At 33.9% G+C, this 27,494-nt stretch overlaps 2 protein-coding genes and 1 long non-coding RNA gene across 4 annotated transcripts; all 3 read left to right on the top strand.

Annotated features, from left to right (window-relative positions):
• LOC111896276 (mechanosensitive ion channel protein 1, mitochondrial) lies at positions 1-27,384 on the top strand. Of its 2 annotated transcripts, XM_052770328.1 has the most exons (8): positions 1-147; positions 1,411-1,675; positions 25,601-25,735; positions 26,068-26,207; positions 26,280-26,387; positions 26,467-26,526; positions 26,608-26,823; positions 27,236-27,384. In XM_052770328.1, the coding sequence occupies exons 2-8, from the start codon at positions 1,432-1,434 to the stop codon at positions 27,347-27,349; spliced, it is 1,017 nt and encodes a 338-aa protein (XP_052626288.1). In that variant the 5' UTR covers positions 1-147; positions 1,411-1,431; the 3' UTR covers positions 27,350-27,384. The 2 variants fall into 2 exon arrangements, with proteins under 2 accessions (XP_052626288.1, XP_023748077.1); XM_023892309.3 differs by lacking the exons at positions 1-147; positions 1,411-1,675 and adding an exon at positions 24,853-24,963 and having other exon boundaries at positions 25,381-25,735.
• On the top strand, positions 1,669-3,056 carry LOC111896421 (mechanosensitive ion channel protein 1, mitochondrial). The gene is made up of 5 exons (XM_042901052.2): positions 1,669-1,804; positions 1,912-2,051; positions 2,132-2,239; positions 2,382-2,603; positions 2,908-3,056. Exons 1-5 carry the CDS (start codon positions 1,780-1,782, stop codon positions 2,998-3,000), a joined length of 588 nt encoding a protein of 195 aa, XP_042756986.1. The 5' UTR covers positions 1,669-1,779; the 3' UTR covers positions 3,001-3,056.
• Positions 6,466-7,920, top strand: LOC122197315 (uncharacterized). Its single transcript, XR_006190440.2, has 2 exons — positions 6,466-6,603; positions 7,660-7,920. It is a non-coding gene; the product is annotated as an uncharacterized LOC122197315 (long non-coding RNA).
• Positions 27,385-27,494: the final 110 nt, after the last annotated feature.

Raw genomic sequence — 27,494 nt, 5'->3', positions numbered from 1 at the left:
GTTTCGTTGATATATTGCGACGCAGACCAAAAGAAACACACAGCACGCCTCCATTCTTCTATAGTCCGCTCCTCAAGCGATTCCCGATTGCTTGCCGCCCTATCACTACGATTTCCATCGGCGTCGCACTCCACAGATTCGCTTCAGGTTCGATATTCTTCAATCTTTTCCTGCTTTCGTTCAATTGCATTTGCATTTTGGCTGCTCTAGGTTTTACCTTTTCCCCTGATTTCAGTTGAAATGGAAATCATATTAGTTGTTGTAATCGAAATCTGTGTGCTTTTCTTCAATTCTTTCCTTCTTTCGATTTTCTTCAATCCTGTAGATGTATATGTGAAACTGCAATAGGTTATGTGTATATGTGAAACTGCAATTGCTACTGTTAACAGGGACATACAGATTGTGTTCATAACTGGAACGTAGACATTGTTTTGAATGATGATCTTAAGGGGGTGTTTGGCTTGGCTTTTCAAAGCCAAAAGTATGTTTGGCAAAATGGTTTCTTTTGAAGTTTTTACATAAGCAAAAAGAACTTTTTGGAAAAGTCAAGAAATCCTGACTTTTTGTAACTTTTCCAAAAAGAACTTTTGAGGTTTAAAAAGCCAAGCCAAACACCCTCTAAGATGCTTATGTGATACACCAACCATGATAATCTTGTTGATGGTGGTATATCGAAAAAGAAACTTAAGCCTAAACAATTGCTATTAGTTTAAAAAGAAAATGTTAGTTATAATAAGAAAAATAAGTCATAATATAAAAGGAAGCCCTTTTTGGTAAATTTACACATATAAGCATTTTTTTTTTTTTTTTTTTTTGCCGAACACTAAAAATGGCTTATCAGCTGATAGCGTTTTGACACGGTATAAGGTTAGCCAAACACATTTTTAAAAAACTCTGTTTTAAATATAAGTTAAAAAGTTAAAATCACTTTTAATAAGCTTAGCCAAAAACCCTGTAAATTCATATAACCGAAATGTATCTTTTCTGGTGAAGGAACAAAGTGAAGAACAAAATGTAATTGTAAATATTTTAATGTTTCTGTGGTTTGATTTAATTCTGCATAGGGTAGGTATATCTCATGATGCGTACTAACATTTTATTTGCCTATTTATGTTATTTTAATCAACTTTAACGTTTCAAATACCTGGGTATTTAGTTATTAGCTTGTTTGTTGTTGGTATATAGCTGTTTGAAAGCAGAATGCTAAAAAGAGAGACTACAGTTATTGATTTCTGTTACAATTGAATTATTGTTTTTATGATTGCAATGCACGGGGTTAGCATATTATAGATTGAGAATTTAAGTAATCTTGTATTAGTTTGACAGACTTGAAGAATGTAGTTAGTTTATATTAATGTTATTATTATTATGTTTTATAATTGTTTTTGTTGATGTTATTGATTGATATAGATATAGGTAGAAGATTGAATAATGAGTGGAATAAGCTTGGTGATATCAAAACCTTGGTGTAGGGTGTATAATCCTTGTACAGGTGAAAATAATAAGAGTAATTTTGGTACAAGCAATAAGATCCATTTTGGTACAAAACCAAACAATAAGATGGACTTAATCCCATGTCATTTATCAAATTCAAACTTAAGAATTTCTTCTCCTGTTGCAACCAATCACATGTTGAAACATCGTGTGTATTCATCATCATCATCATCATCATCATATGCACGTAAAGATGTAACCGATTCAACATCTCAACCACCTTATGGCTTGTATGGCCTTGTTGCTATTATTGGTTAGGCTTTGCCTAAAGCCTGGGAGGCCGCTATGCATTTTATTTCTGCTACGGAAGGTAGGTAACTTTATCTGCCTTGCCTTGTCCCCCCTTTTTTTAATGATATAATATACTGAGAAATACGACTACAAAATTTCTCATAATCTGTATTTATTTTTTTTCAGGAGTTTTGAAATCAAATGCGTGTTACTATATCTTTCTAGGGGTTGCAGCTGTTTTTGTAGCTAGAAGCTTTCTTGGCAATATCATGCGTGGGTTTGCATTACTACGTAACAAACCCTTTTCAATTGGAGATATGATAGAAGTACGTAAATAAGCTTTCTGATATATTTTATCTTTCGTATGAGTATGAATTTGTTCTTATTTCGAGTGTTTTTTTTGCAGGTTGGACATTTGAAAGGTGAGGTTATTGATATGGGACTCATAACGACCTCATTGCTTACTGAGGAAAACCGTCGTGCATTACTTCCTACTTCCTGGCTTAGTGGACAGGTCTTTCATCGTTACCCTTGAAAGTTATTATGTCATTATAAAGTCTTTTTGTTGGTTAAGTACAAATTTTGGGTTCATATTCTTTGTTTATCGAGTTTTATATTACTACCCTTGTGATAAAGTTTTTTGCCCTCTTTTATAGGATTATGTGAACATAACTGGGTCTCCAGCGCATGCGATGGTTTTCAAGATTGATTTGAGCATTGATGAGATTGAGAAGATCCCCGAGATATCAGAGGAAATAATAAACATGATGAAGTCTAACTCAATCATTTACTTGGAGCAAGAGCAGCCGTATTGTTATCTTTCTCAAGTGGACCCTCTTGGTTTCACACTTACTATTGGATGCAAACTAAAAGAGGGGGTACGTATAGCATACTTCCTCAAACATTTCAAATCATAATTTGCCTCCATTACCAAATAATATTTTTTTTATCAAGACATTATATTTCGTAAATCTACCTAATAATAGCATTAAACTTTCAACTTTTTTTATGTTATATATAAGTCTTTGTAAATAGATAATATAGATATAGTAAGGATGATTTTTCAAAGGAAGAAATGAAAGTAGGATGCTAGAATATACAAATAAGTAGAAAGTAAGATGGTAGATGTTGAATTTCTAGAATTCATCTAAAATTTTCTTATGCCTATTTTATATTATGCAGTGTGAAGACGAGTTTTATTCAGCTAAGTATGATATCTTTAGGCAGGCGATTCAGATAATGAAGAAGCATGGGGCCTACCTAGATATGAACTAGATTTTCTTTCTTTCGAGTAATCGCAAAACCTTAACAGAAACCTTTTATGTACATTGCTTTTGGTTTAGCTTGTTGATAGAAAAATGAGAAGAAGGCAATTCTTCTGCTTTATTGAATTAAAACATCCAATCGTCGATATAAATACAAATCCAAGAGAAGAAGGCAATGGAAGGTCATAAGACGTTACTAGGTAAGACATTTTGAAGGCAAAAGAATCAACTACAATTATAATCAAGATGGCATAGTTATAAATCAAACATAAAATATGGGTGCTTTTGGAAGAAACATGAATGCAAATAATTCTTCTATTACTATTGGTATTTAATTGAACATGGAGATCAAGAATTCTTCTATTACTATGTGAAGTTCATGTATATTCAAGGAATGAAAATCAAACATGAATGGAAAACAATACCAGTTCAAAACATGCTGACATTTGGGATTGCTTTTTTCCTAGGTTTTCCATGGTATCGGAACCAAATAACTTAATATCATTTTCTCCAAAATCATAGAACTAGTGTCGGACCATATATGCTTAATCGGTACCGGTTAAGCTTCCATTCTGATATGAGGCCAGTTTGAGATCGTGTATCATATCAATCCTATGTGCCCGCATCTGTGACTGAAAGCATTTGGTTTTCAACTTATGCTAACAAGATGACAAGACTCTAGAGCATCTTAATTGGGTTTTAAATATAAACTTAAATAACCTTTGTAAATTGTCATATTGCAATGTTATGTGTGCATGTTTCATTTTTCTATATTTTAAATTAAATTATCATATTATTGGGCTACAAACTATTGTACAAGATACTGATTATATCCAAGATCTTTGTCTTGCCCGGGATGTTAGTTCGAGTTTTAAGATATAAATGGTAAGGTGAAAACTCTACCCATAACAATTACCCCCATAAATCTTCAATCCGGGATCTAGGGAGTTAGAAATTTCTAGATTTAGAAAGTGGATTACGCTAATGTGATGTGACCTATTTTTCTGGGATCAATCTTACCTGTCAATTATCTTTGGAAGTTTGGGTTTTGAATGGTTGAGATTCGCATGTATAAACCCACAGAGAATTCATTCAAACTTTAATCAGCTCACATTCTTCAAGGTCACCACCGGCTATTTTACACAAAAAAAATGTTTTTTATGCAATTCCATTGAATAAAATTGTCTTTTCTTAACCCAAACCAAAACTTTTGTTCCATTCCGTTGAATAAAATTGTGATTTCGTGATTGTGATCACTTCTATTGAAACCACATATGTTTTATCTTGCTAACTGTGTTGACACTACTAGAAAACATGGGGTTTTCCTATGGAAAATGGCTACAGAATCGCTACGGATCAGCTACAGAATGGGATGCCCTAATTTAGTAACGGAATAGCTACAGATGCTAATCCGTAGCTAATTAGCTACGGAATGGCTACGGGATACCTACAGATACTATTTACCTACAGATTAGCTACGGAGTATGTTTTCCGTTAGAATTCCGTAGCTAATCCGTAGCTAAGTAGCTACGGATTTTCCTTATTTTCGATTTTTCGGGCACCAAACGTCGTTGTTTTCACTTCGTTTTTTTACACCTCTATTATATATGATTATCTATATTTTCACCAACCTATAGCTATTAATATCGTTCATAAAGTTGTGTGCCCCTTCGGGATCAAGTACTCGTTTCACAGTTTAACATTGTAATACCAATACTTTTCACCAACTTGTGATGGATTATGTTTGTATATGTATATTTATATACATGAATGAGTTGTGGTATGTGTACGTGTATATGTGTATGTATACGTGTTTGTGAGATGTATGTGAACATATTCATAAACATTATAGTGCTAAACCACTAAACGAGCAATGGATCCCGTATGTGCACACGACTTTATAAATGATATTAATAGCTATAAACAGGTGAAAATATAAATAATCATATATAATAGAGGTGTGAAATAATGGAACGAAAAAAGCGACGTCTGGTGCCCGAAAAATAAAAAATAAGAAAAACCCGTAGCTAATTAGCTACAGAATTCTAACGGAAAGCATATTCCGTAGCTAATCCGTAGGTAATTACCTACGGATTAGCTATGGAATATGCTTTCCGTTAAAATTTCGTAGCTATTCCGTAGCTAATTAGCTACGGATTTGCTACGGGTTTTTCTTATTTTTGATTTTTCGGGCACCATACGTCATTTTTTTCGCTCCGTTTTTTTCACACCTCAATTATATATAATTATCTATATTTTCACCAATTTATAGCAATTAATATTATTTATAAAGTCGTGTGCACATACGTGATCCATTACTCGTTTGGTGGTTTCACACTATAATGCTTATGAATACGTTCACATACATCTCACAAACTCATATACATTATCATCATCATCACCATCATCACCACCATCATCATCATCATCATCATCATCACCATCACCACCACCATCATTATCATCATGATCATCATCATCATCATCACCGCAACCACCACCACCATCACCATCACCATCACCATCACCACCACTACCATCAACATCACCATCACCATCACCATCACCAACACCATCACACCATCACACCATCACCATCACCATCACCACCACCACCACCACCACCACCATCACCATCAACATCAACATCAACATCAACATCAACATCACACCATCACCATCACACCAAAACCATCATCACCACCACCACCACCACCACCACCACCATCACCATCACCACCACCACCACCACCATCACCATCACCATCATCAGCACCATCACCACCGCCACCGCATCACCATCACCATCACCATCATCATCTTGTTGATGTGTTAAACGTATTTTTTTTCGTTTAATCGTTTGTTTGTGTGTTCAACACATTCGTTACAATTATCATATATTATTATGATTTTTATTAGTATTATTATTATTATCACTATTAGTATGGTTGTTAATGAAAAATTATAATATTGGGAGTAATAATAATAATAATAATAATAATAATAATAATAATGAAATAATAATAATAATAATAATGAAATAATAATAATAATGAAATAATAATAACAATACCAATAATAATAATAATAATAATAATAATAGTAGTAATAATAATAATAATAATAATAATAAAGGAAATGAAAGGAAGTTGACATTGTATAAAAATGTTTATGGAGGTCTTACATATGGATGTGGCATGCCCAGCTTAGTGGTAAGATGAAAAACATATATGCCGCTTAACTCAGTTTGAATCCTGCCGATTTTTTTGATAATTTTTTTTTGGTCCCGTCGCGGTTCCGTAGGAATTCCCCAAATTAGTCGCTTCGTTCCCTCAAATATTTGGCTAGTTTTGCTCTCCTGCTTAATTATGTCCCGGCTCCCATCTCTCACACCTTTTCCCTTTCTCCCCTTCCACTCCATTCTAGGGTTTAAAGCTGGAGCGTATCTCACGTCGACCTTCGAATGCCTCTGCTCATCTTCTTCATATTTCACGTTGACGATCGGCTTTCTCCTTGCGGCCACCGGTGCCGCCAGCGCTTGATCACAACCTTCCGCCACTGTCGCTGTTCTTCAGCCCTGCCCCTCCTCCAGCGCCGCCTTCCTCCAACTCTTGTAAGCTCTGTGTACTTTGACTGAAACTAAACTATCTCATCTCTCTTGGTCCGATTTCTATTCCTTAATCCTTATTCTTGATTTCTCATCCTAAATCTCTCTCGTATTCTCATCTATTGTAAATCTACTGCAATCGATCAAGTTCGATTAGATTTGTCGGTACCACTGTGCTTGTGCTTGATTGATTCAATTTTTTCTGCCCAAAGCAAGAGGAAAACCGAAAACGGAAGAAAGGAGTAAGGTCTGTGGTGGTTGGCAGGGTCGGCCCAATACCTGGGCAAGATGGGCTAAGGCCCAGGGCAGCAAATATCAGGGCATCAGTTTACTACAGCAAGTAGTTGTATATGTATTAGTTTGGCCCAAAATCTTTAGCCTATTACACTGATTTTATGACACAGACGCGAGATGACACCGGAGGCAAAGACAAGCGCAAAGCGTGGGCGCGAAAATTATTGAATCTACCAAATAGAGATGTAATCGGCATTTTTGATTGGCTGATTGCCAATCGACGCCTAGGACACGAGCAATGTAGAAGATCGAAGAGTCCACTGCCATCTCTAAATAGACCTAATCCCAATTTCTAAATCTGATTTCAATTTTATGATTTCTCATATTCTCCTATTTATGGTTCCCGATTTTGCGATTCTGGTGAGTCATGGCGGATCTTTTCAAGGGCTGGGGGGGGGGGGGGGGGGGGTTGTGGCCCCCCTGATATTTTTGGCATTAATAGTCCTTGTGCTTTAACTTTATACATATTTAGTCCAAAAATATAAAATTTTGACTATGCCCCCTGTTCACAAATTTTTATACAAATTATCCCCAAAAAAAATGAAATATTGAAGCTCCGCCACTGTTGTGAGTTGAAGAAAAACTAAGATTGTCAATTTTCTAATTGTTGTTTCAAATTTTGAATTCTCATATTCAAATCAAAAAATAATGTATTATTGCTTGTTTTGCAAGATGTCATCGAATTAGTTGGGTATAAAAAGCTAAAAACCTTTTTTGATTTGTTGATCTAATTCTAAGATGTCATGCTCTTGTTTTGTCTCTCAATAGGAAGTAGAAGTTGAACCAGGAAGCACTCAAGTGTATGACTTGAGGACCTCAAATTGTACTTGGAAATGGGAGATCGGAAATTTTGTCTCAGCATAGCCTTTGAATCCCTCTCCTCTTAATAATTGGTATTTGCTAATTAGGGTCAATTTGTTTTTGTTTAGTGGATTAATTTTGCTCTTGTTTTCTTGTTGTAGGAAGTATTTGAATTAGTTGTAATCTTCCTATTCAGTTATTTGAACATGGAGACCAAGAATTCTTCTATTACTATGTGAAGTTCATGTATATTTAAGGAATGAAAATCAAACATGAATGGAAAACAATACCAATTCAAAACATGCTGACATTTGGGATTGCTTTTTTCCTGGGTTTTCCATGGTATCGGAAGCAAATAACTTAATATCATTTTCTCCAAAATCATAGAACTAGTGTCGGACCATATATGCTTAATCGGTACCGGTTAAGCTTCGATTCTGATATGAGGCCAGTTTGGGATCGTGTATCATATCAATCCTATGTGCCTGCATCCGTGACTGAAAGCATTTGGTTGTCAACTTATGCTAACAAGATGACAAGACTCTAGAGCATCTTAATTGGGTTTTAAATATAAACTTAAATAACCTTCGTAAATTGTGTCATATTGCAATGTTATGTGTGCATGTTTCATTTTTCTATATTTTAAATTAAATTATCATATTATTGGGCTACAAACTATTGTACAAGATACTGATTATATCCAAGATCTTTGTCTTGCCCGGGATGTTAGTTCGAGTTTTAAGATATAAATGGTAAGGTGAAAACTCTACCCATAACAATTACCCCCATAAATCTTCAATCCGGGATCTAGGGAATTATAAATTTCTAGATTTAGAAAGTGGATTTCACCGATGTGATGTGGTGTGATCTAGGGAGTTAGAAATTTCTAGATTTAGAAAGTGGATTCCATTGAATAAAATTGTCATTTTTTAGCCCAAACCAAAACTTTTGTTCCATTCCATTGAATAAAATTGTGATTTCGTGATTGTGATCACTTCTATTGAAACCACATGTTTTATCTTGTTAACTGTGTTGAAGACTTGAAGTACTGTATGATTAACTGTCTAATTGCTCAATCATTTTATATTCTAACTATGATTGCGTTGAACTATGATAAAATTCTAATTATTTCTTATGTTTTCTTGTTAATTGTGTTAAAGTACGATTATTTGTGACTTTAGTAACCGGCCTGTAAATTATGATTAACTAATTATCATATGTGAAATATGATTTACTAATTAACTGGATTTGATTGAACGTTGATTGACTAATTATGATATGTGAAATATGATTTACTAATTAACTGGATTTGATTGAACGTTAAAGTATGATTAATTGATTAATACACTAATATATATAAATTCTACATAATATAAAAAACGTTATACCACTGCTATACAACCGTAAGAACTGTGATTTCAAATAGCGGCCGATGACCGCTATTATATTTTTGACTGCGATAACTACATATGTGAGATATGTATCTTTTCTAATGCAAATAGTGATTCACTTTGATCATCAGGCAAGTTTCCACAAGGTACTATCTTTAGGGTTCATGGGTCAACTTTTAGAGCAAACTATCTTTCTTCGTCTTGGGGTTTGTTGTGGGTAAAAATTTTGACTCATTACTTTTATATCTTAAATGTGTACTAACATACCAGGAAAACCCAAGATCTTGGATTTATTTATTAGCTTGGTCTGCCACCGTATTTTCTGTGAAAACTTATGCAGGAACTTAAGGCTTGTTGAAAAGAGAATAGACTAAGTCAAATACATGTGGTCAATGCCTCATGAACGTTGAATACTCTTGATGTAACGCTTGGTCCATGTATTATTCATTTCTCAACATTTTTAAGGATTTGGGCTAGAACTTGACGAGTTGGGGAGCTCCAACTCGTCGTGTAGGAATCTTCTTGGCCGCGGAGTTTAAGGATCCAACTCGACATGTTTGGGAGCCCCAACTCGACGAGTTGATGGCCAAAGATGAAACCTTAATTGTAGGGTTTTTCACCTTATATAAAGGACTTAACTCTCTTGGTTGGCCTCCCTACCAGCCTCCTTGTCTAGAGAAACCCCAGATTCGTATTCCATCTTGCATCTTGAGTGTGGTGAGCTTAAAAGAGTGGTTTTGCTGATTCTTTAGAAGGAGCTTGAAGCTAGGAGCAATTGGGTTGGAAGAATTAGTGTAGATCCAAAATCTCTTCTTTAGAATTAGTCTCTTTGAGGTATAATTCGACACCTTGCCTTATATCCATCCAGATCCCTTTTCCTAAAGGTTAGCTGGAGTTTTGGGACATTGGATGAGTTGTCCAAAATAAAGAGGTTTCCAGGGGTTGATGGAGTAGATCTGACCCTTAAATGACCTCTTGAGGCTTAAAGTTGCAAACTTTAATGACCTCCATGTCCCATGCTTTCCATAGGTTCATTATGAAGCCTAAAATGGATCTTAGAGAGTGTTTCAAGCATGCATGGACGTAAAGTTAGAAACTTTATGTGATTTGTCCACCTTTGGACATCATATCTGTGTTTTGGGACGTTAGAGTGAGAGTTTAAGGGCTTAATGGGTCAAGACCTTCCTTAAAGGAATTAGGGTTTGAGTTTGAAGCCTTATGGATGATCCTTGGGGGTAAAGTTGGAAACTTTACCCTTTTAAGACATCATAATGGAAGGGATCTGAGGTTTGGAGCCTTTGGATTCAAGAAAAATGGCTTAATGCATTAATTGGTTTGGCAGATTGGAGAAATCGACGAGTTCATAGGTGAACTCGACGAGTTGGGTTGAGGTTGCCCGATTCTGTTAAAAAACGGAAGGAACTCGACAAGTTCTAGGAAAACTATACGAGTAGGATCGCAATATCGTGATTTTGGCTTTGGGGTGGACTCGACGAGTTAAAGGGTAACTCGACGAGTTGGGTCAAATTGGAGCGTTGACTTTGACTTTGACTTTGAATTTGACCAAGGTTGACTTTTAAGGGTTGAATTGAATCTAAGTAGTTGTTTATGTTTAGGGATTTGACAGAGTTGATACTCGGAGCTTGGACCTATTCAGCTACATTTCACATTTGAGGTGAGTCTCTTCACCATACCAATGGGTCGAAGGCACCAATACCGACCCATGTTATTAGCGATAGTGGTTATTTGCGAATGTGCTATCAATGTGTTATTTATTTGTATGAAGACCATGTGAGGGTTCCCATGGCAGTGGGCTAAGACCATGTGGGGGTTCTTATGGCACCCAGTGTAAGACCTTGGAGGGTTTCCATGACATCCTTATATGTTTGCATGTATGGCTTGTATGACATTTATTTTGATTAGTTAAGACCATGTTGGGGTTCCCATGGCAATTAGTTAAAACCATGTGGGAATTCTGTAACATCCCAAAAATCATGACAAAAATTTTCATTTTTGATTTACTAATTATAAAACTATTTGTTTGAAAACAACCATAGTAACAACTTATAATAAAATCAAGTATCCATAATCAAAACATGTCATGATAAAACAATGTCAGAGTATAAATCCCAAGGAACATAAGTGCGGAAATCCTGGTGTGATGTGCTGCAGTCAAGTCGGCTCTTTTCCTTTCGAATAAGAAGTACCTGAAACCAAAACTGAAAATCGTAAGCATGAAGCTTAGTGAGTTCCCCCATCATACCATATACCATACAATCACATACTGTTAGGCATACCGGGGTGCCCGACTTACCCTATGCTAGGCATATTTAGGTGCCTGACCTACCCTTCTGAGCATACCGGGGTGCTCAACCTACCCCACTATCAAGCATACCAGGGTGGTCGACCTACCCCATGTCAGGCATATATGGGTGCCCGACCTACCCTTTAGTATATCTCAATCGGTTTCGGGGACTATTTCAACCCTACCACTACTACATACTAACAAATCAAAAACATAATCATACTGTCAGACATATCGGGGTGTCCGACCTACCCCTTGGTCCTATCGACCAGATAAATAATACCATATCATGTTAAACACATAATACATAACAGATAGTGGCAAACCGGACAATTATCACAAAGACAATCATCCACAAACAACTCCTACCAGTGGGCCGACATTGTGGCCTTAAACCCACTTCTATTGGAAGGTAACTCACCTCAATGCCGCGTTGTTGTTGAACCTTCCTTGGTACTGGGATCAACTCCTCACAAACCCCCTACACATAACAATTTCTTTTAGTTACCCTTCCATACTCATAACCCTTTTAAGGGTCAACTCAGGTCAAAGTCCAAGTCAAAGTCAACTCTCTGGTTAAAGTCAATATTCTGGTCAAAGTCAACATTCTGGGTTGACTCAACTCTCCGAGTTGGTCCATCAACTCGTCGAGTTTCATATATCAGAAAACGCTGAAATCGCGATCCAACTCGACGAGTTCTTCCATAACTCGTCGAGTTCCTCCTATCAACAGCATCAATAATTTTCCATTCAGCTCGTTGAGTCCTTCCTTGAACTCGTCGAGTCCTTCCTTTACATAATCGGGACATTTTGCTCACAACTCGCCGAGTTTCTCATTGAACTCGTCGAGTTCTTCAATCTACAAGCCCAAAAGCCATGTCTAACTCGCTGAGTCATCTCCTAGACTCAACGACTTTACTTCGTAATAGAAAAGGTTAGGGGACCATGCCCCAACTCGCCGAGCCGTATGAACAACTCATCGAGTCCCCCATATACCAAATCCATATAGTCGATTTTAGTTAGGTTCAATGCATCCAAAACATAGATATGGTTCCCTAGGGTCGATATATCACGTAAAGTTTCTAACTTTACGTTCATGCATGGATTATTTAGCTGAAAAGGCTTTAAAAAGTGGTTAACAAGATGCATGGGACTCCCATGGCCATAAAGTTTGCATCTTTATGCCATGGAGTCCCTCAAAGGCTCTGGATCTGAAGTTACAACTTCATGATACACTCAATCTCAAAAATGACTTCAATATGGTTTAAAAAGGGTAAAATCCAACCCTAAAGGAGATCTAAGCAATAAAAAGCCAAGGTATAAGCTTTATACCTCAAATGAGCCCAAAATGCAGCTTGAACTCTAGATCGACTGACTTTCTCTTGAACCTCCAAGCTTTCCTTCCTTCTTCAAGCTTCAAAATCACAAAGAATTGCACCAAATGGCTCAAAACACTCAAAAGTTGATTAGGGTTTCGTGGATAGGGTTTGGGACAAAGGAGACTGAAGGTGAGGCCAAGTTATGGGAGTTAAGGAGGTTAAATCGGGTACCAAGCCCTAAAAATTAGGATTTCATTTTGGCAGTCCTACTCGTCGAGTTGAGGCTCCCTAACTCGTCGTCTGGACTTCGCCACTCGCATCCAATACCATTCCTACTTGACGAGTTTGGGGCCTCCAACTCGTCGAGTCCCTTCACAAAAATGAATAAATTTTTAGTTAAATACATACCAGGAATTGGGCGTTACAGGTTCACATGACAGGTAGTAAAAACCATGTGGGGGTTCCCTCGACAGTGGGCTAAGACCATATGGGGGTTCCTATGGCACTTGGTGTAAGACCTTGGAGGGTTTCCCTGACATCCTCATATGTTTGTATGCATGGCTTATGTGGCTTATTTGGATTATGTGATTATGTGGATTACGTGTGGTATGTTATGGGGAACTCACTAAGCATTAGCTTACAGTTTGCCAGTTGTTTCAGGTACTTCGGGATCTAAGGGCAAGGGCCTAGCGTGATGGCGCGACATGCACTCCCCGACATTTTAATATGGATACTCGAATATTTTGAATAACTTATTTGATGATTTGGATTTTTGGGAACAATTTGTGATTGGAATTTTATAATTCATGAATATGAGTTGTTAATTAAATGAATAATTTTATTGGAAAAATTGGGTTATTACAAGTTGGTATCAAAGCCTTGGTTTGAGGGATTAGGACACACTCTCGGGTGTGTCAGACCTCAAACTGAGGAAATGGTAAAATTGTTTTTCAAAAATCAAAAGTTAAAAACTTCTTAAAACCGATTTCTTGAAAGAACAAGGGAAAGTGCAATGCGTGTAATCAACCGATCTCAAGTAAGTGTTTCCCAAATATGTTAGCCATGCTATATTGATATTTGGAATGTGATAATCGGATGGATTTTGCTATGTGTATGCTTTAAAAATTGTATATGGTTAGGATCTTATAGCCTTAGAATAATTGATCTAGCCTTACTTCTTGTTCCTTGTCTAGTTGTGGTCCTAGGGTAGAGTCTTTTATTCGACAATCTATTTGATCCTATTCTGTGTATAATTTGCATGCATAGAGCAACCTATTATGATTGAATTGAGTTCTGGTTGATGAGAATTGAGGAAATCTTAGGGTAGCCTAGGGTTTGAGTTATGTAGCATTCTAAGGTCATGTTTTGTGTTAGGGCGAATTTGAATTTTATGTAGAGCCTCGGGAAAGGTGTAGGTCGGTGTGGAAGGTAGTATTGGGCCCATACTACTGAAAGCACAAGACCTGTACCCGAAGTAATGTTAAACCTGAAAGCTCTAAGGAGACTAGTGATGACGAGGGGGGTTCCCTTTCGGATATATTTATCATTTTGTTTTGTGGTATTTTCAGTGGAAGATGGTGATGATCACTCAAGGTTCAGGATCAGGATCAGGATCTGGGTTGGGCTCCGGTGCAGAGCCCATTGATGAGAGGTTGTGCGATCTTATTGCATCCGAGGTGACTCGTGGCATTCTTGACGCTACCACAGTGCTTTTCAGGACCGTCAAGGAGGGTATGATGGAGATCATGGAGGAGCAGCTCAGGTCTTTTCGAGCCGAGATTGCCGCAAGCCAGGTTGGGGCCCGAACTCCCTCGTTCCAGGAGTTCATGGCGTGTGTGGCGCCCGAGGTCTTTAGGATCAAAGACCCCATCACGAGTCGACATTGGGTGGAAAACATGGAGAATGCCCAGCGCACGAGCCTTTACCCCGAGGCGGTAAAGGTTGGGTTCACATCTTGTATGTTGAGGGACTGAGCCAGGGATTGGTGGGATGAGGTTACCCGCGAGGTGGGGGAAGCGGGTGTGGCTGAGATGACCTGGCAGGAGTTTGTGAGGAGATTTGATCAGGAGTTTGCATCGTCTATCGAGGTGCAACAGTTGGTGAGGGAATTCCAGGATTTACGCTCTAGTAACTACATATAGAGCATAATGTGCAATTTCATTAATTAACATACTTTTCATATTTTTTTCTAAAGTAACTAACACTGGGATTTAAAAATAGTTTAATTACTTTATATCATTATACTTATTAATGAGATTATGTCTTATCAAACCTGTTCGGATAACGACCTTCCACCACACAGGAGGGCGGTGGGTAAGAGTAGACACCCATTCAATGGCCATTATATAGGCTACTTCCCTATACCCTCTTTATATCATGGTTTCGTGAATGAGGCCTACTATTGATTTGCGTAACTTTTCTTATACATATAATAAATTAAACTTTTAATAGAACACATATAAGGTGTATTTTAACTTTCGAAAATACAAGGTTTAATCTTTTAATTATCTAAATTAAAACTTTTTAATTTAATTAAATTTAAACCATTTATGGATTTTATAATTATCCTTTAATTAAAACATTTAATCAAATTAATAACAAGATCCATAAGGATAATCTTAGTTAATCATATAATTAATCTTTATCAAGTTTAATGATATCTCATAATATTTAGGGTTTCAATTAATTATCTAAAATCGGCAAAAATCGGATTTTTAGCAGATATATATGCAAATAGATAATTACCAATTACCAACCACATAAATCAAATTAGTCAAGATAATCCAAAAATTCGGATCTGACTATGCTCACGTCATGAAAGAAGCATGTCATGTCGTGAGCAACGATTTTCCTAAAAAAGTTTTGTTCATTCAACAAATGTACGATTAATGCAAGGCACACCAATAGCCCTGCACTGATAGGTTTTATAGGTTACAACAGCAATGCATAAAGCGGAAAATACTTAACAATTTAAAATTTAGGCACATGCAACCTAAATGATCTATGTCTTTCACATAAAGGAAACATACTTTTGAATTTGAACAGACTACCATAAACCTAAGAAATCGATGTTCCTAAGGGAAGAAACCTACCTTTTTGATTTGTTGTAGAAAAATAAATCAAACCAATCTTCAAAAGAACTATTGGAAGCTAACACCAGAAATCTCGTGTCTCTGATGGTTCACACGTAACCTTAGTAACTAGGATACTTGAAGAGAGAGAAGAGGGGATGGTAAATTTCAAAATTCTCTTCTAAGGGATGTGATAGCTGAAAATATGAGGAGCCATAGGGGTTTATATAGGTATATAAGGAGCTTAGGATAATGCGTGTTTCCTTGGATAACCCTTATCCCCTTTACTTGCTCCCAAAGACTTCCAAGAACCCTTTGGAATCTCTACCAAAACTGTCCCCTCTATGGGAAGGTTTTGGAATTCCTCAATGCTAAACTTTTGAACATTGTCACCTTTAGTCCCTATACTTTTAATTAATCTAATTAATCCTAAAATTAATTTTAGTTCATTTTTGATTAATTATATGTAAATAATTATATTTCTAATTAATATATTATTCTCATAATATATTAATAAATCATTGATTTTGATTTCTAATTAGTTTATTAATCATATAATAAATTAATTAATCAGTCTCTCTCTCTCTCTCTTCCTCTCTCTCTCTCTAAAAGTCATTCTATCCAATTACTAGGTTGAGGGCAACCCAAAAGGACTTTGCTTTCAATTCAAGTACACCAATTTAGTCATTACTTAGACATCTAATCCAATAAAGGGTTGGAGGCTAAAAAGGATGCCCTAATCCTTGAGATTAGGTTCTTAAATATGGAATAAACCCTAAAAATCATGGGCCTGGGCTGCAGCCGCTGCCATGTCGTGACCTTCCACTTGACATGTTGTGGTGGCCATCCAGATACGCGTTTCATGCATTTGGAATTCCAAGTCGTGGTACCTCATTCACATCGTCATGGCACAAGGTTTTTCTCAAAAACCTTACATTTGATCCCTCTAAGCCCTCAATCGATCTATTGTGGAAAATGGGTGTCATAATAAAACTTTTTGACATTACTGTTAGAATAGCAAGCCACAGCCTCATCATCTGAGTTTACAATAAATCCTTCTTCATTCTCATCATCTTCGACATAAGAAACAAGGATAAAGGACCACCAAAACTAACTTTGTCCTTTTCTTCTGCGATTTCTTTCACTTCAAGTTCATATGCTTTCAAGATGTTGTAAAGGTTCGATAGAGAGTATGAATTAAATTTCTCTTGAGTTTTGATAATAAGACAAATGTTTTCCACTCCTTCCTCAAACCTTGAATGAATTTAATGTTGAATTCCAGAACTGATCGAACAATATTACACCTTGAAAATTTGTAAATTAGGTCGTTGAATCAATCATAGTAGGCTTTAATTGACTTCGTCTATTTCTGCTTGAATTCAGATAACTCAGAGAGACATTGGGTTACTGAGCTTTTTTTAGTTTGTTCATTGCCTTGAAGATTCTCCTTCAGAATATTCCAGATCTCTTGAGCAGTTTTACAACTCATGATATAGTTGTAAACGACTGGAGGCATTACACCTCTCAGTTCACGGATACACCTTTTGTCATTCACTTCTTTCTTTAATCGTGTGGCAGTTATGTTTTCATTTTGGGCAACTGTACCAACAACTTCAAATGTAGTTGCACAAAATGGACAATCTCTGATTAGATGTCACAAATCTTCATCGATTCACTTTAGATAATCTTTCATACGATCAGCCCATTGATCGTAACATTTTGGAAGCAACATTAAGGTTTTTGTGGAAGATCCAAGAAGATTTGCAAAGTTCATCATCATATTAACATTTAAGTTAGCCATCAATTTGTGTAGAGAGAATGAGAAAATCTAATTGGATTGAAATCAAATCAGATTGATTGAAACTTGATTGCAAAATCGTGCAATCACAAAGTTCGCACGAAGAAAAAATGCTTCTCAAATGTCGAAAGTGTTGAATTCAGAAAGATTGAATCAACAGATGAAAACGTGAATAAAATTCTCCAAACGATTTTATGATTCATGTTCTCTGATACCACTTGATGAGTCATGAATTCAATCAAGTTATGATTGCTAAAGTAAATGAACACATAATGTAAATAATTCGGGCTTAGCTTAATTAAGAATGGAAGGCAGCAAGATTACAGAGTACAAAAGTAAGTTAAAAAAAAAATCCCTCTTTATAAACTATGCTACAACACTATTTATAGTGCTATCAATAGACCCAAAACATACATAGAGACTTCGGCATTTAAGTACGAAAACATAAGTGCTATATGAAATATATTGATATATTGAAGTTACGTAAACTTCGATATAGACAACAAGGCAACCTTCGACATTATGACTATAAGACTTTGATTGAATATCTTCACAACAATTATGTATCATCACAACAAAACCAAACTCTACACCTACAACAAGATGAACGGTTTTAGGTAATTTGCGGTTTTGCTTGATCCTACCACCAAATCATCTTTTTTGTTACATGCATTTAAAAAAATGATCGGGTTAAATGGTCTAAGAGGTTGAGAATAGGATGAATAAAATCACGTTAAATGGTCTAAGAGGTTGAGAATAGGATGAATAATTTATTTATGACCTACTTGGAAAGATTTGACAATAGTGGGTCTTCTCAGCAAGATGCGAGTCAAATAGTCATTGATTGTGATGATGATAAAGGTTTTTTTTGGCGATTTTCTTTGTATAGGAGGCAACAACTCTGATCCAATGGATAATGAGTTACGAACCTATTTGAAAGAGAATACTGTAAAATAGAAAAAAAGGTTTGTGAATTTTTGGTTGGTGGAGAGTAAATGCGATTAGGTTCCCGACAGTTGCCTGGATGGCAAAAGGTGATTACTTTCTTTTTGTCTTTCATAGTTTCTTTTTAAATTAATGTCATTACAATTTAATTCTTTTGTTGTTATACATACTGACAATACAAATCTCAAGTGTGGTGTCCGATTCTGCGTTTAACACATGTGGTAGAGTTGTAAGTGAGTATCAGACTAGTTTATCAATGTTGATAGTTGAAGCTTTGTTATGCACCAAGATTGGGTGAGAACGTCAACAAATTTGATAATTGACAACGTTGACCACATCTTGATGGATGATGATATAACTTTGGGTAAACAATTTACAATCTTTGTTCTTTTTTGATGCAATTATTACTTTTTATTAAAGACTAACAACATTTTCATTTTGTATTTATGTAGAGATTGCACAAGCATCTTTATATATATATATATATATATATATATATATATATATATATATATATATATATATATATATATTAAAAGAGAAACTTGGTGACATCACCGTCAACAACCATTGGATCATTTTGATGATGTCATCCTAAAATAAAATAAAGTAAAATTAGTATTGACGAAAGTTTAAAGTTTCACTAACTGATTTAATGTTAACGTCCTTTATAAAAGGAATGTATTCAACTCATTTAAACTTCATCATAATGTTTGAAAGTTAATTTGATTCATTCCTAATTAAAATCACATTCTTAGTTGCACCTTTCGTATATTCTTTCAATCTTTCAATTCACATATATTATATGAAATGAATCTACAAGATTACAAGATATCGTTTCTCAATTTCAAAGAATCAAAGAATTCGAAATTTGATATCCTTTCCATAATCATTGTTGAAAGTTACGTATAAATCATGTGTTGCTGTTCGTACATTATGTTTTCTTCAGACCGTTTGCAGCATCATGTTCGAACAACATCACCCTTTGCAACATCACGCTCGTCATCCACGTTTCTTCTTTCATATGATGTTCTTAATTTTTATTAATTATATTCGATTTTTTTGATTCTCATTAGTGTTGTATTTGATTGTGATCTTTGAATGCATGAATAATCTTGATTATAAATTGTTAGCATTATTTTTTCAATCATTTACTTTTGTCTTTTTAACCTTGAATTTTATGTTGCACTCTACATGTTTGATAAAATGTCCATGTGAAAAGCATAGTGACTTTTGATTAACTGTATGTATGTATGTATGTCTTACGTAATTAAATTTTTCTGAGATTGTTTGGATTACACGGTAGTTGATGATTGAAAACTACCATTTACCCTTCAGTGTTTTTAATTATCAATATTATACTTGATTAATTTCAACAATTAGTGCCACTATTGTGTTTCCTTGATTAATTTCAACATTGGATCATTTTGATGATGTCATCCTAATAAAAATAATATTGATTAAATTTGAAAGCTTGACTAACTGATTCAATGTTAACGTTACTTATAAAAGGAATATATTTAAATCATTTAAACCTCATCATAATTTTTGAAAGTAAAGTTTGTTCCTTCCAAATTAAAATCACGTTCTTAGCTGACACCTTTCTATATTCTTTCAATTCACATCTATTATATGAAACGTATCTACAAGATTATAGTATATGGTCGCTAAATTTCAAAGACTCAAAGAATTCGAAATTTGATACCCTTTCCGTAATCATTGTTGAAAGTTATGTATAAATCATGTGTTGTTCGTACATTATATTTTTTAGACCCTTTGCAGCATCACGTTCGAACATCATCACCCTTTACAACACGTTCGTCATCCATATTCCTTCTTTAATATGATGTTCTTAATTTTTATTAACTGCATTCGATTTTTTGATTCTCATTAGTGTTGTATTTGATTGTGATTTTTGAATGCATGATAATCTTGATTATAAATATTAGTATTAGTTTTTCAATCTTTTATTTTTGTCTTTTTAACCTTGCATTTGGTGTTTCACTCTACATGTTTGATAAAATGCCCATGAGAAAAGCCCAACGACTTTTGATTAACTGTATGTATGTCTTATGTAATTAAAATTTTCTGATATTGTTATGATTGCACAGTAGTTGATGATTAAAAACTACCATTTACCCTTCAGTGTTTTTAATTATCAATATTATACTGCTATTAATTTGACATATTTGCCCATAATTCTTGGTTTTTAACAACTTTAGTTAAAAGCAATATATTTTGACTTTAATCTATAATCTTTTGAATTGTAATCTCTAAATTTGTTTTGAGTTGTTGTACTGTGTTCAGTCGATACAAAGTGCATTGTAATTTCTATTTTGTTTTTAGCATATTTAGTTAATAGCAATGTGCGTATGTGGTTTTTTATTTAAAAAGCCAAAGGTCTTACTTCATCATTTTTCGCTAATTTGTCCCCGTCTTTGAAATGTCATATCTCAATCATGGGAAACCGCAAACCCTATAACAATATAATTAAGTAACGTTATTAAATAATTGAAAAATATAGAATAATGACAAGTGAAAATTAGTTAATTCAAAAATATCAAAAATTGTCATGTGGCAAAATGAACGAGAAAATGATATCTGGCAAAATGATTCTTATTTATCAGGAAAGATTTTTTTATGTTGCTTTATCTTATTTTTTTATTGTGTCGGGTTTTTATAACTTTATATGTATTATTTTTATATGTTCCACCAAGTTTAAAATTTGTATTTTGACGACTTACGGGCTTCCTTTATCAAATTCAAACTTTCCAAAATCGGATTCCGATCGTAACCTACCAATTTAATCGTCATTAATTTGATGTATAATTTCACCCAATTTAAATTTATGTTTTCCTTATATAACTTTTTTTAATGATCCCGATTTTCCATCCAAAAATATTTCAAGCATTTCTATTTTACACGTTTATTTATCAAATTTAAATTTGTATTTTCCTTATATCCATAAAAAAATATATTTTGATAACTTACACATTTTCTTTATCAAATTTAAACTTTCCAAAATCAGATTCAATTGTAACCTACCAGTTTAATCGTCATTAATTTCATCTGTATCAGGAGAAATGTCAAGTTTTGATTTGTGTAAAACTATGACTTGTGTGAAGTTATGACAACAGCTTTATGACATGCAAAATTTTCTGTCATAAAGGCTCTATTTGCATATATTCTTAGTGAACTTACTTATATCAAAATTTCATAAATAACCCCTTAACAATTCGCAAATAGTCATTTATGGAACAAAAAGTTCAAATTTCGAAATTCTAGACTTAGTGTCAACAATTCAAGGTCTATTTCTGCAACTTTTATCTCTAGTTATGAAAAGCATGGATAAAGGGTACATGTTGAACACCCCCAAAAACTTGGGAGGATCATTTTGTAAATTGTATTGTTCATGTAGTGATTAAATATTATTAATTTTCATGGGTTCTGTGAAACCTCAGGTTCACAGAGAGTTATATAAAAAAATGATAATATTTCAACACACATATCAAACACACGTATACATGCAATCATTCAAGAATTTAGAACAAGAGGTGGCTTGTACTCTCCCTCAAAATCAATAAAAACTTAGGAAAAAGGTGGGGTATGAAGCTCACCTTGGTTTAGTTTGCTGGAGATTTGAAGAGGTGTAAGGAGTTTCCAAGTTCCAGCACTTGGAAGTGTTCTTTGAACTTTAGAAAATCCTAAGAATAATTCTATGTGTAAATATAAGGAAGTCTTAGGAATAATATGAAGAATCACTAGTAAAAGAGGATGAACACTTACAAAAATTCTAGAAATTTTCCTTGAAGGAATGAAGCTTGAGTGTTGAAGGAGTTTGAGAGAATTCTTAGGAGTTATCAAAATAAAGAATAATTTATTTACTAAGAGGTGTATTGCCTCCAGTTGCCCGGATGAATAATTTATTTATGATTAGGTACATGGAATTGCCATTGACCCCGACGAATATAGACATAAAATCACGTTAAATGGTCTGAGTGGTTGAGAATAGGATGAATAATTTATTTATGAGCTACTTGGAAAGATTTGACAATAGTGGGTCTTCTCAACAAGATGCGAGTCAAATAGTCATTGATTGTGATGATGATAAAGGTTTTTTTTGGCGATTTTCATTATGGGCGGTAGCAATTCTGATCCAATGGATAATGAGTTACGAACCTATTTGAAAGAGAATATAGTGAAATAAAAAGAAAGATTTTTGAATTCTCAGTTGGTGGAGAGTAAATGGGATTAGGTTCCCGATAGTTGCCCGGATGGCAAAAGGTGATTAATTTCTTTTTGTCTTTCATAATTTCTTTTTAAACTAATGCCGTTACAATTTAATTCTTTTGTTGTTATACATACTGGCAATACAAATCTCAAGTGTGGCGTCTGAGTCTGCGTTTAGCACACATGTGGTAGAGTTGTAAGTGAGTATCAGACTAGTTTGTCAATGTTGATAGTTGAAGCTTTGTTATGCACCAAGATTGGGTGAGAAAGTCTACAAATTCGATAATTGACAATGTTCACCACATCTTGATGGATGATGATATAACTTTGGGTAAACAATTTACAATCATTGTTTTTTTTTATACAATCATTACTTTTTATTAAAGACTAACAACATTTTCATTTTGAATTTATGTAGAGATTGCACAAGCATTAAACATATTAGATTTAGATGACAAAGATATGTTGAAGAGGTTAATAGAAGATTAGATTATGACGTTTGTTAGTTGGATTGATTTTAAAGTTTAAACCATGATTTTTGGTGTTACGGTAATTACTTTTATGTGATTTAAGAATCTTAACTTTTGATGGTTAACTTGATTTATATGTTACTTGTTTTTATTTGGAAAAGTAATTTTGCAAACATTTTTCTTAAAATCACATTCATTTGAACCCCCCCCCCCCCCCCCCTCTTTTAACTAATACAACTCAAAAATCTTCTTAATAATTATTTAACACTCGAGGTTTTATAACTTATATTATGTTTAATAAACACTTAACGAAACATTTGCTATAAAAATGTCAATCTTTTGGATAAACATGCATACAAATCACATACAAACCGCACAAAGAAAACAAACTTAAAGGTTTTTGCGTTGGTTTGAGGTCTGATGAACACTTTTCGAGATATGTTATAGTTGTTAATTCGTAAGTTTGTTATATACTAATTATTTTTTATATTTTTCTTGGTTTTTGGATTCTTTTAATACAATCATTGTATGTTGTTGTTTAATCGTTAATATATATTATATCAAATACATGTTATCGAACATATGTCGTATACTGTGATGTAGATAATATTTAATTAGATATGTTAAATATGATTGTTTGTTTGGACTGCTTTAATAAAAAAAACTAATTAAAATTCATGAATATGTAACATTTTCCATGTAAGTATGAAAGAAATATTTTTCTTTTCACCACATGTATTTGAAACTCCCATTACTTTTCAACTTCTTTCTAATAACGATTAAGTTAACATATTTTACTTCTACGTATAAAATTATGTCTTCAACTTTTAACATATTATATTTAAGTTATTAGTTTTGATATATTGTTGTATGTGAAGAACCGTCAGTTTAAATTCAAAACTTTTAAATAGTTTGTATATAATACTTAAATTGTTAATTTAAATATATTATTAAAATGTTATCTTGGATAGAATTTTCACTTAAACTTGTAGAAAATCCAACGACTATTTTGTAAATAGTGAGTATAAGTTATAAATTAGAGTGTTAAATGTAAAACCTAAATTGTAATCCAAAATTAACTAAAATATTTTGTAAAACTATTTTCATAAACATTATAATTTCAAAACAAGCAACTTACAAATAACTTACAACAATAATAGCTAAAAGTAAAAATATATAAAAGATTATATTGTTAAATTTAAAAACAAATTTTTTTGATGTTTTAGATAACTATAATAGTAGACGATTGATATATATATATATATATATATATATATATATATATATATATATATATATATATATATATATATATATAATTCAAAATAATCAATATTCTATTTTAAACTAGTACAAGAATTATTATATCAAAGTTCAAAACACCATTTTTAATATATAAACAACATATATCTAAAAATTCATAGTTGTATAGTTGTTTTCTATGCAATGCTCATACTAACCTACTTATAGATAAAGTGTAATTAGTTATCCATATCAAATATAATAAAGCCATTAACTTATTGGATTCAAAGTTTAAATAAATAATATAAACAAAAGTTTGACGAATATACCCCTGCACCTAATAAAAAGTTAAGGTTTCGTTGATATATTGCGACACAGACCAAAAGAAACACACAGCACGCCTCCATTCTTCAATAGTCCGCTCCTCAAGCGATTCCCGATTGCTTGCCGCCCTATTACGACGATTTCCATCGCCGTCGCACTCCACAGATTCTCTTCAGGTTCGATATTCTTCAATCTTTTCCTGCTTTCGTTCAATTGCATTTGCATTTTGGCTGCTCTCGGTATATCTCATGATGCATACTAACATTTTATTTGCCTATTTATTTTATTTTAATCAACTTTAACGTTTCAAATACTTGGGTATTCAGTTATTAGCTTGTTTGTTGTTGGTATATAGCTGTTTGAAAGCAGAATGCTAAAAAGAGAGACTACAGTTATTGATTTCTGTTACAATTGAATTATTGTTTTTATGATTGCAATGCACGGGGTAATTAGCATATTATAGATTGAGAATTTAAGTGATCTTGTATTAGTTTGACTTGAAGAATGTAGTTGTATTTTGAGTTTATATTAATGTTACTATTTTTATTGTTATGTTTTATAATTGTTTTTGTTGATGTTATTGATTGATATAGATATAGGTAGAAGATTAAATAATGAGTGGAATAAGGTTGGTGATATCAAAACCTTGGTGTATGGTGTATAATCCTTGTACAAGTAACAAGAGTAATTTTAAGATCCATTTTGGTACAAAACCAAACAACAAGATATGTCGTTTATCAAATTCAAACTTAAGAATTTCTTCTCCTGTTGCAACCAATCACATGTTGAAACATCGTGTATATTCATCATCATCATCATATGCACGTAAAGATGTAACCGATTCAACATCTCAACCACCTTATGGCTTGTGTGGCCTTGTTGCTATTATTGCTTTGGCTTTACCTAAAGCCTGGGAGGTCGCTATGCATTTTATTTCTGCTACAGAAGGTAAATTTATATACACATGTTGAAACATCGTGTGTATATATATATATATATATATATATTGGTTCAAATGAGAACCAAAAATGGTTAACAACCATAAGAACCTTTAACTTTAGATGTTTATAAAGGGTTTAGGGTAACCCTAAAACCCTAAACCTTTTATAAACACCCTAAACCCTAAACCTTTTATAAACATTTAAAATTAGAGGTTCTTATAGTTCTTAACCTTTTTTGGTTCTCATTTGAACCTTTATATATATATATATATATATATATATATATATATATATATATAGTTTCAACTAATAAATTTCTTAAAATGTGTATTGTTTTAGGAGTTTTGAAATCGAATGCGTGTTACTCTACCTTTTTAGGGGTTGCTGCTGTTTTTGCAGCTAAAGGTTTTCTTGACAATATCATGTATGGGTTTGCAGTACTAAAAGACAAACCCTTTTCGAATGGAGATTATATAGAAGTATGTCAACAAATTTTCCCTGATTTAAACTCTTGTATGAATTCGTTCTTATTTCGAGTATTTTGGGTGCAGGTTGGATATTTGAAATGTCAGGTTATTGAGATGGGACTTATAACCACCTCATTGATTACCGACACAAACCGTCCTTTAGCAGTTCCAACTTCCTGGTTTTATGGTCAGGTGAACGCAACGAGTCTCTCATGATCATTACCCTTTATTTATTTTTTGTTTTTGTTATAATAAAGTGTTTTTTTTATAGGTTATTATGAACGAATCACGGCAAAGCACAATAGTTCCATATTCCATGCTTTGTGGTGAGGTGAGCATCGAGTCTTTTCATGACTATCCATCCGTGAAATTAGTTTTTATGTAATGGGAAAAGTAATTTTAAATTTTATAGGTATTTGTGAGCAAACCCATGCCTCCATGGCATGCGATGGTTTCAAAGATTTATGTGGAAAAGGATGAGTTGGAGAAGGTGCGCAAGATAACGGATGAAATACCGAACATGATGAGATCTAATCCAAATGTTTACTTGGAGGAACAGCAGCCGTATTGTGAAGTTTCATTGGGAAATTATTTTGAGCTTACTATTGGATGTTATCTAAAACAGGCTGTATGTATATATGTTTACTACTTCCTCAAACATTTCAAACCATTAACTTCACATATGATATCTTTATCCTACCAGAATAATTAATAAAAATTGAAAAACACCTGATTATTATAAAGATTTACCCATTTTAAGATCTTCCATAGTAATTGATTGCAGCCTTTTTGTTTGTCAAAATCAAGCTAAAGTTACCGAGTTACTAAATTTTTTTAAACCAAGCATTACAAAGCAATAATGAAAGGAGAATGTTATAAGAGGGTAGAATTTCTAAAGTACACAATATCTTAATAAGAAAATGGAAGATACAACAGTTGTAAGCAGAAGTAGGATGCTAGATGTTGAGCTTTTGGAATTTAGGTAAAATGTTTTTTTTTTTTTTTTCCTTTTTGGAGCTAACACATGTTTGATTATGCAGAGTGAAGAGGAATTATATTTAGCAAAGCAGGATATTCTTTTGCAGTTGGCTCGGCTAATCAAGAAGCACGGGTGCAAAGTAGGTGGGCACAGGGGGGAAGTAAAGTGTTTGTAAACTTATATGTTAACAAAGACTAAATACCATCTGAATGGGTTTTTCAAATAGAGTAAATTACTAAAATCGTCCCTATGGTTTGGCCAAAATTTCACGTTTGGTCCCTAACTTTTCTTTTGCACTCGGATCGTCCTTGTGGTTTGAT

Source organism: Lactuca sativa, chromosome 4 (assembly GCF_002870075.4).
Source record: "Lactuca sativa cultivar Salinas chromosome 4, Lsat_Salinas_v11, whole genome shotgun sequence".
Taxonomy (NCBI): Eukaryota; Viridiplantae; Streptophyta; class Magnoliopsida; order Asterales; family Asteraceae; genus Lactuca; species Lactuca sativa.
This window is presented reverse-complemented; position numbering and strand designations above follow the sequence as displayed.